The following is a 13,648-nucleotide window of genomic DNA, read 5'->3' as shown; positions in this document are numbered from 1 at the left end:
CTGGGCTTGGGAAGGCTGCCGCCCCACGGGACACGCAAACGACCGCGCGCTCTGGAACCGGGCACCGCCCGAAAGCGCGGGGAGGGACGACGGAACTCCCCGCTGGCGCCAAAGGGCGGCCGGCTTACGCCCAGCAGCCGCGTGCCCCGTCTCCCGTCCGGGCTTGGCGGGCCCGCGCTCCCGACCGGCTCACCTGCAGCCGAGCGCTGGGAGCGGCGCCGGGTCGCTGCGCGGGGAAGAGCCTCGCCGGCCAGCGGGCCGCAGGACCGCCAGCAGGGAGCCCGGGGGCTCCGAAAGGCGCCGCCAGCAGCGCGGAACGGCCGCTGGGCGAAGACAGGTCCGGGAAGAAGCCCCGCGGCGGCGGCGGCCTCGGCCCGCCACCCAGCCCTTCGCCTTACGCTCGGCGCCGGTTCGACTCTCGTCCCCGCCGCCCCCCCCGCGCTTGCGGCCGTTGCCAAGACGGGAACCTGCCGGCCCCTCCCCGGGCGCCGCCGCGCAGCTGCCTCCCATCTGGCGCGCTACCCTGCGCTTCTCCTCCTCCCGCGGGCCCCCGATGCGGGGCCCCGCCAGCCCGCCAGACAGCCCTCGGGAGGGCCGGCCGCAGCCCGCACCGCCACCCGCGGACCTGCGGAGCCTGCGGCGCCGCTGCAGCCCCTACCTGAGCCGGCAGGTGCAGAGCGCAGATGCAGCGGCGGCTCCGCTCCGGGCTCGGGAGGCGCTGCAGCGGGGAGCCGGCTCGGGGGCGGAGCAGCCAGCCAGAAGCACCCCCCGCCCCGCCCCGCCAGGCGGCAGGGAGAGCAGGAGCCCGCCGGAGCCCGCGCCCGCGGCGGGGCTGGCCAGGAGGGGAGGCGGTGGGCTCGCCCGGGGGAGCCTCCGCGCCAGCAGCCCCTGAGCTGGGGCGCCGGCCCGATGGGCGAACTCGGCCTCCTCCAGGCTGGGATCCAGTACCGAGGCGAGAAGGATCGGCTCCGTTCGCCCTCCTGCGGGGCTGGCCGAGCCTGCGTCTCCGGGTCCCTGCCCGTCATGTCAGAATGGGCTCGCCCTCCCGGCCCCGGGTTCGCCCCACCTGCTGAGCCCCAGCCGAGCCCGGCCCGGGGGAGCGCAGGGTCAGCCGGCCCGGGGCGGGCTGCCCCCGAGGCTTATCCCATCCAGCTGGGTTCCACGGGGCCCTGGAAGGGTTTGGGGCTGGCTCCACCGGGCGGTGATGCCCTGCCCGGTTCCCGGAACGGGGAGCTGGCTGGGGCGCCTCAGCCCCCACGCCCCCGCGGCAGAGGCCCGATTCAGGCCCGGCAGAAAGCCCACCCGCGGGCTGCGGCGGTGCGCTGAACAAAAGCAGCGGGTTTTCCGCACCGATGGGATCCGCCTGTGCGCGGCTTGCAGCGCTTCTTCCGCCCCCTCGCCCCTCCTCCCAGACGCCCCTCGCGCGCACCACATTCAGCGAGCCTTTTGTGGATAAAACCCCACCTTTCAAGCAGAGTCACCTTAGCGGGCCCCTTGCCTGGTTAGACAGGAGCGACTTCGGTTTGTGATACCCGGAATGTGGACGTGCGATCTGCATCCCACCCGCGTCCTCTGGATTCTCCTCCGACTCGGCCAACCAGTCCGGTTCCTCGACAAGATTCCTCTTTTGCGGGGAGGGGAGGGGAGGGGGGGCATGCTATTATATCCATACAGTATTATAAACATATAGATGCTAAAAGGTGAAGTGCTTTAAGCAAAGTAAGAAATAGAATACAAACACAAGGTAATGTAATGAAATCTTTCTTGCTGTAGTTATCTTGGAATTAAAACGGCATTTGATGGTGATGCTAATGGTGAAATCACTGGACCTAGGCTTATTCTCAGAAGATTCCAAATTTTTACGAGACTGTGTCTTATTGTGTGTCCCTCCGGAAATCTTTTCTTCTTTTGATTCTTTTCTGCTGTAAATACCGGTGAAGTCCGTTGGCTAAGCCATTTTATGCATTCTGTTATCCATGATGCACAGCTTGCGTGATAATATAACTTAAGGTTAGGAAATGCATGTCCACCTCTTTCCAGTCTTGCAAAATTCTGAAGGTTACAGTTTTCCCCCACTCCATATAAATCTATGGATTGTTCTTTGCCAATCCTGCAAGCTTTTATCAGAGATTGGAATAGGTGCCATTTGGAATAAGAAGTTCCTTTTGGGTAGTATATTTGCTTTTATTGTCATCCTAAGTCTCAGCCAAGGAAGTTTTACATTTTTCCACCTGTTTTATCTTTTATCATGATTTATTGCAATTGTTTTGAAATATATCTTTATTAGATCTTGTCTAAATATTTGACTGGCTCTTTTGTAATCTCGCAACCAATCTTTTTTCACACAGTTGTCTTCTTCAGAAGTTGGGTTCCTTTTTATTATCTTTGTTTTCATTTTGTTATCTTTGCACCCAGAAGAACAGCCAAAATCTTTCATTATTTTCATCAGTTGACTTACAGAACGTTGTCCTTGTGTAACTGTTAGTACTACAGTGGTACCTCTACTTACGAACTTAATCCGTTCCGTGACTCTGATCGCAAGTCGAGTTGGTCGCAAGTCGAAGTAAATTTTCCCATAAGGTTCAATGTAATTACCGTTAATCCGTTCCGGCGTCCGCGGACCACGCGTCAGGGGCGGAAAAACAGCCACTGACCACACGGCAGGGCGGAAAATGGCCGCGGACCACGTGGAACGGGCGGAAAATGGCCGCAGACCACGTGGCACAGGCGGAAAATGGCCGCAGACCACGTGGAACTGGCGGAAAATGGCTGCGGATCCGGTTCATAAGTCGAGGCGAGTTTGTAAGTAGAGGTAAATTTTTGGGGCCAGAGCTGGTCGTATCTTGAAAAATTCGTAAGTAGGGGCGTTCGTAAGTAGAGGTACACTGTATATCATCTGCATGACATTTCAGTTTGCATTCCTGTCCTTGGATTTGATCCAGTTATTTGTTGTTTTTGTTTTAATCTTGTCCGCCAGGACTCCCAAAGTGATTGCAAATAGCAGAGGAAACAGTGGACACCCTTGTTTTCGGCCTTTACTTGCTAAAAAGCTTGCCAAGTGCTTCATTCACTGTCATCTTTGCCACTTACAGTTGACGTATACTCTCCAGCCAAGTTTTCCTGAGTTCATTTTGTCTACGGCCTTTAACAGGAGAGTCCATTCCAAATTGTCAAAGACTTTTTCTGCGTCTAAAAATATTATCCCTGCCTTCTTTTTATTATTAATACATTTATTATGAACCTGCTGTTGTCTTCATCTTCCTTTGTTTGATCTGTATGTATTGGTGACCTTCTACTGCTGTACTATAGAGAGCATTTTAACCTACTGCACCTGTGCATGGTTTGCTAACTGCACAGTGGCAGATAGGAAAGCGCTCCAGAGGGTTCCCACCACTGCCCAGAGGATCATTGGTTGCCCTCTCCCCTCTTTGGAAGAAGTTTATAGTTCCTGCTGCCTTAAGAAGGCTCAAAATATTCTTAAGGATCCATCCCACCCAGGACATTCTTTTTTTGAACTATTACCATCTGGCAGATGGTACAGGATAATGAAAACGAGGACAAATAGGCTGAAGAATAGCTTTTATCTTAGAGCTGTAACTATACTGAACTCTACTGTATAGTGCAGTATTAATGCAGCATCAGGGGTTGTGCAATATGGAATGTGAAGGTTGTGTTTTATGTGTGTTATGTGTTTTATGTGTTTTATGTGTTCTATGGTTTTTATATTTTTAAAGCTGCACTGGGGTGGCATTTAATTTCGTTGTACGAGAAGTACAATGACAATAAAGATTACTACTACTACTATGTATGATTTCAGAAATATACTTCCTTGTATGTCCAGCTAATACTGTAATAAATACCTTGTGATTTAGCAGCGCTGGCTTCTAACTATGGGCAGGCCTGGGGGAAGCAGGTAATCCAGACTGATTTCAAGGCAGCTACAGGGTTGGGATTGCCTTGGCTGGCCTGATGGATGATCCTTGGAGATCACCAGGGAAAGTGTGACTCTGGTGATTCTTCTTGACCTCTCTGCTTCTTTTGATAGCACTGAAGCTGGTCTCCTTCCAGACTGGAAACAGGAGACAGGTTTTGCAACAGTTCTATTCCGATCTCTCAGGGGTTGCTTAGAGATGGTTCCTCCATCTACAGGGATTATTAGTGTCCCTCAGGGCTCCATTCAGTCTCCGTAGCTTTTCAACATCTTCATGAAACCGTTGGGGAGGCCATTCTGAGATTTATAGAGCTCTGAGGGCTCTTAGGAAACACGTGACGCCGGATCTATTTCTTTGCAACATCTTCAGGAAACGGTTGGTGATCGGCTGGATGAGGGATAATCCATGAAAGTGAATCCAGACAAGACAGAGGTGCCCCTGGTGGGTGATTTGGACAGGAATTTCATTCGCACATTTTAAGGGATAATATGATTTTGTTTGTTTGAAAATGAATATATGACTTCACTTTCTCTGTTGTCAGAATGGAGGCGGGGGGGGGGGTGTTGCAAAGAGGACCATTTTGAAGCTCTCCCACCTTACTGCTCAGAGCTGTTGTAGGTCATTAGCTCTGTGTGAAGCTGGAGGGGAGAACTGAGCGGCTCTGATCTAGGAAATAGGGAGGAGAGCAAACACCTTAGAGGTCCATAATTCAGCAGAATCCAGGGAAGTTGGAATAATGGACAGTAGCTAGCAAGATGGAGCTTGACAAGAACGAACGCGCAGCCCTCCATTTGTGTAGGAAAAATCAAAGGCATGAGGCGGCTGCCCTGGAAAGCACTGCACCTGGAAAGGATCTGGATGTCATGGTGAGTCCCAAACTGCATAGGAGCCAACAGAGTGATTCAGCTGCAAACAAACAACATGTGATCCTCGGCCACATTAACAGAAGCTGCTGTTCCTCTCTGTTCTGCACCGGTCAGACTTCTCAGGAGGTGCTCAAACAGAGGGTGGTTGGCCATCTGTGGCAGTGCATTACGGCCATGAGCAAGAGGGGTGGAAGTAGATGACCTCCAAGGCCTCTTCCCTCCCTCCCAGTCCCTGAACATTACTGACAAATTGCTGCACGAGTTGGTTACAAGTTGTGAATATCTTCTGATTACTTTCAGAGGACTAAGAAACCACCGATCAAATCAGTGGATCCCCACCAAGCAAATTTCATTCAAGGGTGAGTTACGCTCAAGGGGATGAGGGGTCACATTGGTCCTGACTTTCCAAGGATCCTGACTGCATCGTTGGGACAATCGAGGGGCAAAGTATGCCCTGAAACCCAACAAAAGGAAGACATAATACGGTAGCAGCCCTTAAACAGTTACCCCTTTCTGAGTCCCACCATTCAGAAAGAACAGTGACAGACCGCAGCACGTCCAGAGGAGACCCTTGGAGGCAATTAAGCAGCCTCGAACGAAACACCCCCAAGAACGAGAGGCATTGGGTGCGTTTGGCCTGAAGAAGGGACGACCGGGGAAGTCGTAACAGCTGTTTTCACGCATCTGGAAGGTGTCCTGTGGAAGCCAGGGCAGAAACAGTAGGACGGGAAAGAAGGGGTTCCAATGAAAAGGAAGGCAAATTGGGTTGGACATCGGGAGAAATGCCGTAGTGGTAAGAGCTGTTCACCGATGGAACAGATGCCACAGGACGTGGTAGACCTGACTTCTCGGAAGGTGTTTCAGTAGAGGCTGGATGGCCACCTGTTAGAGGCGCTGTAGTAGTAGATTCCTGCTGTGAGCAGGGGGTTTGTATCATTTATTCATCTATTTATTTATTTGCTTACATTTATTGGCCACCCAGCTCCAGTGGGCTCTGGGTGGTGTACAAAACTAGGGGAAAAAATCATTAGAAACAGCTAAATATAAAGGTCTCTTTCATCTCTTCTGTTCTGATTCTATGAATGTTATTAGCAAATTGCTGCAATTTCAGGGCATAACGGCGTGACGAAAAGGAAGGCGAACTGGGCTGGACGTCAGCACAAACGCCCCAGGGGCAACAGCTGGGCACCAACGGAGCGGGCGCCATGGGAAGCGGCAGGCCTGACTTCTCTGAAGGGGCTTCAGCAGAGGCCGGGCGGCCACCCAGTAGAGGTGCTGCGGGGCTGGACTGGACCGGCACTCCTCAACTTGGACCCCGCTAACATGGGCGGACTTCAACTCCCACCATTCCCCACACAGCAAACTGGCTGCGGAATGCTGGGAGTTGGAGCCCGCCCACCTAAGAGAGCCCCTGGACCAGGTTTCCTCAACATTGGCCACTTTAAGACGGGTGGACTTCAACTCCCAGAATTCCCCAGCCAGCAAGGGTTACAGTTAGGGTTAGAAAGGCTGGCTGGGTAATTCTGGGAGTTGAAGTCCACCCGTCTTAAAGTGGCCACGGTTGAGGAACCCTGCCCTGGAGCAGACGACCTGCGACGCCCCTCCCGACCGACCGTCCCTCAGCCAACCCCGGGCGAAGGCCTAGACTCTTACCGGGACGTGCCCGCCAGAGGGCGCTCTTCCCTGCGGCCGCCGGCGCGGTAGAGCTACGAAGAGGTCGGAGGAGGCCGCGCGTCGCCATGAACGCCGGACGGGCGCTCCCGGTGGACACCGACGAGGAAGCGAGACGCGTCAACGCGGGGGGCGTCGCTTGCTCGAGGAAATGCTGGTTGGGTTTACACAGGTTGCTGAACCCGGGTTGGCAAAGCGCGGCCCTTGAGTCCCCCGCTGTGGCTCCGTGGGAGGCCGGCTCATGCAGCTGCCCTGAGATGCAGACCCCGCCCTTCAAGGGAGCTGCTAGCTGCAAGGCTAGCTGGTTGAAACGCTTGTCGGCCGGCGGGGAGCGGCCTCCAAAATCCCTGCAGCCTCGGCCGCTGTGGAGCGCCTCGCCCCGCTCTCAGCCCCGGCGGGAACCGAAAGGACGAAAGAGTCCCGGAATTCGCCGCTCCAGAATGAGGCAACCCGGCGTGAGTCTATGGCCACAAACGCCCGTCTCGGCTCGAGCTCCGGCCCGGGGCGGGGGCGGGGGCGTTGCTCTGCGCGCGCGCGCGCCCGGCGGGACCGGCGCTTGCGCCCTGGCGCGCCCGGCTCGCGCATGCGCGCGGCTCCCCTGAGGCGGGCGGCCCCGAAGACGGAGAGGCGGGCGGGGGCTCCCTCGCTCCGGCGCCCGCCGCCATGAACCCCGCGCAGGGCACGGTGGGCAGCGACCCCGTCATCCTGGCCACGGCCGGCTACGACCACACGGTGCGCTTCTGGCAGGCGCACAGCGGGATCTGCACCCGGACGGTCCAGCACCAGGACTCGGTATCCTTTGGGGCGCGGGCGGGCGGGCCGGGGCTGGCGGATCCCCTCACGGCTTCCTTAACCCTCGCCGCCAGCAGGTCAACGCCCTGGAGATCACGCCGGACCGCACCATGGTCGCCGCCGCAGGTAAGGGGGCGGGCCCTTTTCCGCCGGGAGCCCGGGGGGCCACCGGCCCCGGGGGCCCCCCTTCGCCCTGGCCTTGCCGGTCTTAATCGGCCGTTTGCGCTCTGCGCGTGGCCCGGAGCCTGCAAGTAAATAAATAAAAGGAGACTCTGGACAGGGCTTCTCGACCTTGGCCGCTGGGAGACGCCTGGACTTCAACTCCCAGAATACGCTGGCTGGGGAATTCTGGGAGTTGAAGTCCAGGCGTCTCCCAGCGGCCAAGGTCGAGAAGCCCTGCTCTGGGTCGTAGGCAAAGACAAGGGTATCAAAGGCCACGCAAATCAGTAACAACGATTTAAAATCCGAAGCTAGAATCCTGCATCCAGATGGAGCAGCGCAGGGAAAGAAGGTTCCTGGGCTGGCATCGCCTGGACTAAGTTAAAAAGCCTCTGGAGAGCTTCGCCGTCCAGGGCAGGGCAGGGCAGGGCAGGGCAGGGCAGGGCGGGCCGTTCTGGGCGGCGGCCGCTTTTGCGGGCGCTCCATGAAATTGATGCCGTGCCTGCGGTTGCTCGTTTCTCGGCTCTTCGGTTCAAATGCGGTCGTGGGCAGACTCGGAATGGTCCTTCCGCCACCTCCGATCACGGAGCGTTGTCCTCGACAGCCCCGCTCTGGAACTTGGATCGGTGCCCCTTTGTTCTCAGAGGCCACGCTTGCTCTCTGGAAACCCATCACCCGGGGAGAGTGGATTCACTGGGGCGGGGAGGCAGGAGTGCAAGACAGTGAAAGAACTCGCAGCGGGGCCCTGACCTACTGCCTTCGCCCCCCTCCCCGAGAAAGAAAGCCAGAGCGATTGATCAGTCAGGGTTGCTGCCAGTTTCACTTGGGAGAAAAGTCCTCCTGAACCCAGACGTATCAATTGTCTTTCCTCTTTTCTCGGCCTTCCGTGTACTTCCGCCACTTGAGCCAAAGTGACGAGAGTTGTGAGAACGTCCTAGGCTGGGGTGCTCAATCTTCAAGCCCCAAAATGCTCCCAAATGTGGCCGAGAGGAAAAATGTTTTTGTAGATCAGGAGTACTATATGCTTCCTGGCCCCCACACCCTTTATGCTGGTTCTGCCCACTTTGGGGGTGTGGCAGCCCCTGGCTTGCCGCCCAAAGGTAATATGTGGCCTTCAGCAAGAAAATACGTGCAATCGGGAAGGGGCACCCTGTGGCTACGCTGGTCAACATGTCCTGAGGCTGTTCTGCTTATGATATGCCTTTCCAACCACTCCCCCTTTTTTAGAAAAAGCATTGATTTTGCCATTGTCATCCTGTTAAGGATACAGATTGATGATATTTGCATACTACTGAACTTGATGTCTGTATTTTGGCGTTATTGTCATCACCATGATCATTCCTGTTACTTCATGCATTTAATTTTTTTTTTAAAGAAACAACAGGGGAGCCCCCCAGGCAGTTGGGTGAGTTGGGATGGAAGGTTGCTTAGCCAGGCTGGGACTGAGATTAATGACAGAGCAGTGACTTTCAGTCTCGGAGATCATTGGTCAGTGAGCAATTGTTTCAGTCCCTTAAGAGTTATGGGCCGAAGGAGCCTTATTCTGACGTGGTGGTGCTCCTCTCTGCTGTCGCCTCTGCGTGTAACTTATTTGTTGCTTTGGTTCCTTATGAACTAGTTGGGGTTTGTTGTCCAGGTTACCAACACATTCGCATGTATGACTTGAATTCCAATAACCCCAATCCCGTGATCAACTATGATGGGGTCAGCAAGAACATCACCTCTGTTGGGTTCCATGAAGACGGCCGGTGGATGTACACAGGGGGCGAAGACTGCATGGCTCGCATCTGGGACCTCCGGTGGGCCTTTCACTTTTGATCTTCCTTTTAGGGGAAGCCGAAGAACGGCTCTTGAGTATGCAGGTGTGGAAAGGGGGCAGCCCAGGGAGGAATCAGGCAGACGCTTTGCCCACATGGTGGGCACCTTTGCACACTTCAGAAAATTGGGAAAGGAGTAAAATTAACCAAAAGATGATTTAGAAAATTAAATGCCCCAAATTTCATGAGATCTTACATGTGTGCATAGAGACCTTGTAAGATTTGCTACCTTGTTAAAGTTTGACCATTCTTACTATTTGAAGAAGAGAGTTGGAGCCTTCCAGGGGCACCGTGAACATCGTGATTGACTGAGCATCTGGAAAGATGCTGTTCCAGCTTGAATGGGATGCTCCCGCCAGTTTGGCATCTGCATTCCACTGTAGATGAGAGAGTGTGAAGGAAAGCTGTGCAGCTTTGGAACCGGTGGGGTGAGAAGCTGATCTGAATCAGGAGTTTCTTAGTGTGATAATGAACAGTTAACTCCAAAGTGATTGAGATGTTCCTCTTGGTGGGCGAGTTTGAGTTGCAATTTTTGTCTTTTTCCCCATGTGCAAAATCTGTATCAGAGGCACTTCGGTATCAGTTCTGGTAAACTTTCTTCTTTTTTCAAAAGTGCCTTCCTGAGGTTGCTGTTTTACAGTTTTGCCTTAAGCGAAAAGAGAAAAAGTAAAGGGATTGAAAAGAGAAGGAATTTAGTGAGCAAACTCTGCTCATTGTAGGACTGAAAAAATACATCCTGGAAATTCTGAGGGTCTGAACGCTTCTAGGTTTCGTCAGAGGGAACAGGCCCAAACCACCAAGTGTCTGGTGGCCCCTTAAAGACGGCCATATTTATTCTGGCAGAAGCATTTGCCATCCAGAGTCAGCAGCTGAGAAGGCCTCTCCTGAGCAAACCTATTGTGGTCCTCATGGAAGAGTGCAGAGCTGACTCAGTGATGAATTTTTAGGAAATACAACCATTTGAGAATGGTGGGAACGGCTATGCCGGTGTGATACTTGACCGCGTAGTGGCCATCGCTGTTAAGTGGAGCTGGAGCTTCCGCAGGCTGGACGGTCCCTGGAATTCAAGAAGTCACGGTAGTTCCTTGGCTCATCCCTGTCACGTCGCTTGTGCCCTGTCTGTTTCCAGGTCACGCAATCTTCAGTGCCAGCGCATTTTCCAGGTGAACGCGCCCATCAGCTGTGTTTGCTTGCATCCCAATCAGGTATCTGTATGCTCCAGCCCTGAGGTGGGATCCCCTGCTTTCCTGTTGCATCAGGGAGGGTGAGAGTGCCATAGGAGCAAAAGCCCTTCCACTTTTTCCTCTCCTAGGCTGAGCTTATTGTCGGAGATCAGAGTGGGGCTATTCACATCTGGGACCTGAAAACAGATCACAACGAACAGCTCATCCCAGAGCCGGAAGTCTCGGTCAACGCAGTGCATATTGATCCGGATGCCAGCTACATGGCTGCAGTCAACAGTTCGGTAAGGGTAGCCTGTCCTGGACCTGCTGAATTCCTCCGTCAGCCTTCAGCTTGGCCACTCGCTTGGCAGGTGGAACCAGGTTTCAGAGGGTTTTGGCAGAGAGCCTGCGGGCCACGTCCTCTCAGCCACGTCTCCTCTTGCAGGGCAACTGTTACGTGTGGAATCTCACAGGTGGCATTGGAGATGAGGTGACCCAGCTCATCCCCAAGACCAAGATCCCCGCACACAACCGTTATGCACTCCAGTGCAAATTCAGCCCAGACTCCACGTGAGTAATTGGTGAAATTGTTCTGTTTGCCTGGCCCTGGAAAAGTAGGGACCTTCCGTCTTGGGGAGGGGCGGGGGAAATGTTGGCCTGGGGAACCAAACTGGCTTTGGGCGAGAGGATTAGTGTTGGTATGCAATGTGTGGGCTGAGCTACAGTCCCAACTGGGTGGCGTCTCCCCTCTATGGTGGGCATGCATCTCCTGGTACCCTCTGTCCAAACTCATCCCGCACTTAGACTCCCGTGCTGCACTTCAGGTTTGAAGAGTCTCTGCTGCTGTCGAAGCCGGTCTGGAACCCAAGTCTAGTCACAACTGGGCAGAGTAGGGGGCTCCCTTTTCTTCCCCTGACCATTCCAGCTCAAGTGGTGGGACAAGCTGGCAGAGAGGGGGAGCCAAGGGCTTGGGGAGAGAGGCAGGTCCTTCCAAAGGAGATGATGGGCTGGCTGAGGAAGATCCCCAAGCCTTGCCCAGTCTAAGAGAATTTGGGAGCCTGATTAGTCAGGCCTGATCCAGCTGTTCCTTTAATCTTCTCTGCCAATTCTTGGTCCATCCAGCCTGGGACCCATCTTGGACCTTCTGCCACCAATGTGCTCCCTTCCTTCAAGAGCCCACCTGGGAAGATGCTTCCCAGTTCCTCAGATAAGGCGAGAAAAGGGGCTGACGTGCTCCAATTGGAATAATGGGCCGGATCCATCAAGCTCCTGTCTTCAGCTGCGTTTGCTTTTTCTCCCTGCTCCAGGCTTTTGGCCACTTGCTCTGCTGACCAGACGTGCAAAATATGGAGGACCTCCAACTTCTCGCTGATGACGGAGCTGAGCATCAAGAGCAACAACCCTGGGGAGACTTCCCGCGGCTGGATGTGGGACTGTGCCTTTTCAGGGGATTCCCAGTATATTGTCACAGGTGAGAAGGGCGGAGCCACCACTCCCACCCTGGCCAAGGATGGCTCTCAGCCCGCCCACTTTCTCCTGGAGCAGGAAAGAGTTGATGCATCTCCTTCCCACCCCCTTTGCCAAAAATACGATAGATGCACTTGTTCTCCCTAGAGCAGTATCATCCCCATATTTTGGAAAAGGAGAGAATGAGCAGCTCGCCGGCCAGGTCCGTATTGCTTCCATTATGGAGGCAAGCCGAGAACTGGGCCTCTGAGCTTCGTGATGTTCTTGCAGGACTAAGAATCCTAGAGTTGGGAGTTCCCTTGAGGCCGTCAAGTCCATCCCCTGTTTTGTGCAGGAATCCGTGTGAAAATCAGCCCATTCAGTGGAGAGGAGCCCCCGCTCCACCCTCAAACTGCTCATACTCTTAGGAAGGGTGTTCTGACTCTTGGAATCTGCCTTCTCGGAACCTGCATCTGTTCTCCCGTGCCCAGAGAGGGGGTCTTTGCCTGTTGTGGGGCACCCCACAGAGAGTTGAAGGGGGCTCCCATCTCGTTCCCCAGATGTCTTTTTTGAAGGCTGGGCACACTGAGTTCCCTCAGTCCTCAAAAAACTTAGTTTTCCATTCCCCGATCATTCTCCTTGTAGACTTGTTCCTGTTTTCTGCAGGGCTCTTCCAATGTGCTGCAGGAGTCCTTGGCACGGGTTGGGCCCTTCTGGAGAAACATGCCAGCCCTTGGCTGTCTGCCCCTCCTCCTTTCCGGGATTGGCCCTGCTCCCCTGAGCTCTCTCTTCCCCCCACAGCCTCTTCGGACAACCTGGCCAGGCTCTGGTGTGTGGAGACGGGGGAGATCAAGAGAGAATACAGCGGGCATCAGAAAGCGGTCGTCTGCCTGGCTTTCAACGACAGCGTCTTGGGCTAAGGAGCAAGCTGGGGCGGCGCCTCTTTGCCAGCTGGGTCTGCCTTCTGGGCAGAAAAGAATGTTCCTGCTGGGCTCCGTCGGCTATTGCCTCTTTCCGCGGAGGGTGCAGAGTCCAGTCCAAGCAGGCCGAGCTGCACTAACCATCTCTGCCCTTCTGCTTAATCAGCAGGTGGTGTAAGGCTGCGGCTGGCAGAGCAAGCTTTGAAACAGGGAACCCGTGCCCTTTCTCTGGGCAGGGATGGGTATCCTTGTCTGGGCTGCCTGTAGGAAGAGCCACCTGTCCCCTGGTTCTGGTGTGAGCTGGGTGTCTTTCCTGAGGCCCCCTTTTCCAGGTCCTGCTTCAGATCCTGCCCCCTGCCCTCCCACCCCCAGCCCAGAGGCGGCTTCATTTGGGAGGCTGGCACCAATTATTCCGCTAAATTGGCCCAAGAAAGAGCCCCAGCTGGCAGAGGGAGAAAGGCTGCTTCTGAACAGGGTGCCCTTCCCCTTCCAGGAGGGACTGGCCCACTCTGGCTCTCCCTTTCCCAGGCAGCCCCTCCAGGCCAACAGGCTTAGAAAAAAGAACAGATGAGGCTGGGAAACGGATCCTCTTGGGCCAAACCTGCAGGGATACCTCATAAGCAGAATGCAGAATTTTCCCTGTGACCCTACGGGTGAAACCTTTAGTGCTCACATCACAAACCAGAGGGTCCTATACACACTGTTTTTTTAAAAAGGATTTCTTTCACGTAATGCTTGTATGGATCTTACCTTCATCGTGAAGCTACTTCTACCAGAGACAATTATTTACATGTTACAGTTGAAAGTGACAAACTTTGTAAATATATATATATAATGGTGAGCACAAGATGACCATGTAGTAGAGTTGTTTTTCTTCTGGCT

At 54.5% G+C, this 13,648-nt stretch overlaps 2 protein-coding genes across 10 annotated transcripts in view; one reads left to right on the top strand and one right to left on the bottom strand.

Annotated features, from left to right (window-relative positions):
• The window catches only part of LOC103063121 (hexosaminidase D-like), a 49,353-nt gene extending 42,524 nt beyond the window's left edge, over window positions 1-6,829 (bottom strand). For 4 of the 8 annotated variants that reach the window (XR_015798163.1, XR_015798160.1, XR_015798159.1 and 1 more), the window contains exon 1: window positions 6,452-6,829. Coding sequence is in view for 1 of the 8 variants with exons in the window: in XM_007436219.4 (XP_007436281.2) it covers window positions 6,452-6,539 (88 nt within the window). In the remaining 7 variants the exon portion in view is untranslated. Of the gene's footprint in view, window positions 1-193; window positions 328-658; window positions 784-1,066; window positions 1,089-1,464; window positions 1,560-6,451 lie in introns of those variants that run through there. The other 4 variants (XM_088152280.1, XM_088152283.1, XM_088152273.1 and 1 more) reach the window with 4 other exon arrangements.
• Window positions 6,830-6,990: 161 nt separating this feature from the next.
• Window positions 6,991-13,615, top strand: MLST8 (MTOR associated protein MLST8). Of its 2 annotated transcripts, none has more exons than XM_088152305.1 (8): window positions 6,991-7,261; window positions 7,339-7,387; window positions 9,057-9,219; window positions 10,367-10,442; window positions 10,550-10,702; window positions 10,846-10,970; window positions 11,708-11,871; window positions 12,648-13,615. In XM_088152305.1, the coding sequence occupies exons 1-8, from the start codon at window positions 7,133-7,135 to the stop codon at window positions 12,764-12,766; spliced, it is 978 nt and encodes a 325-aa protein (XP_088008431.1). In that variant the 5' UTR covers window positions 6,991-7,132; the 3' UTR covers window positions 12,767-13,615. The 2 variants fall into 2 exon arrangements, with proteins under 2 accessions (XP_088008431.1, XP_088008425.1); XM_088152299.1 differs by having other exon boundaries at window positions 7,336-7,387.
• Window positions 13,616-13,648: the final 33 nt, after the last annotated feature.

This window comes from Python bivittatus, unplaced genomic scaffold (assembly GCF_059951505.1).
Source record: "Python bivittatus isolate LINGU-HERP-01145 unplaced genomic scaffold, Pbiv_v1 ctg000030_np1212, whole genome shotgun sequence".
NCBI classification, from domain to species: domain Eukaryota; kingdom Metazoa; phylum Chordata; class Lepidosauria; order Squamata; family Pythonidae; genus Python; species Python bivittatus.
Note: the sequence above shows the minus strand (reverse complement) of the source record. Positions and strands in the feature narration are given on the sequence as shown.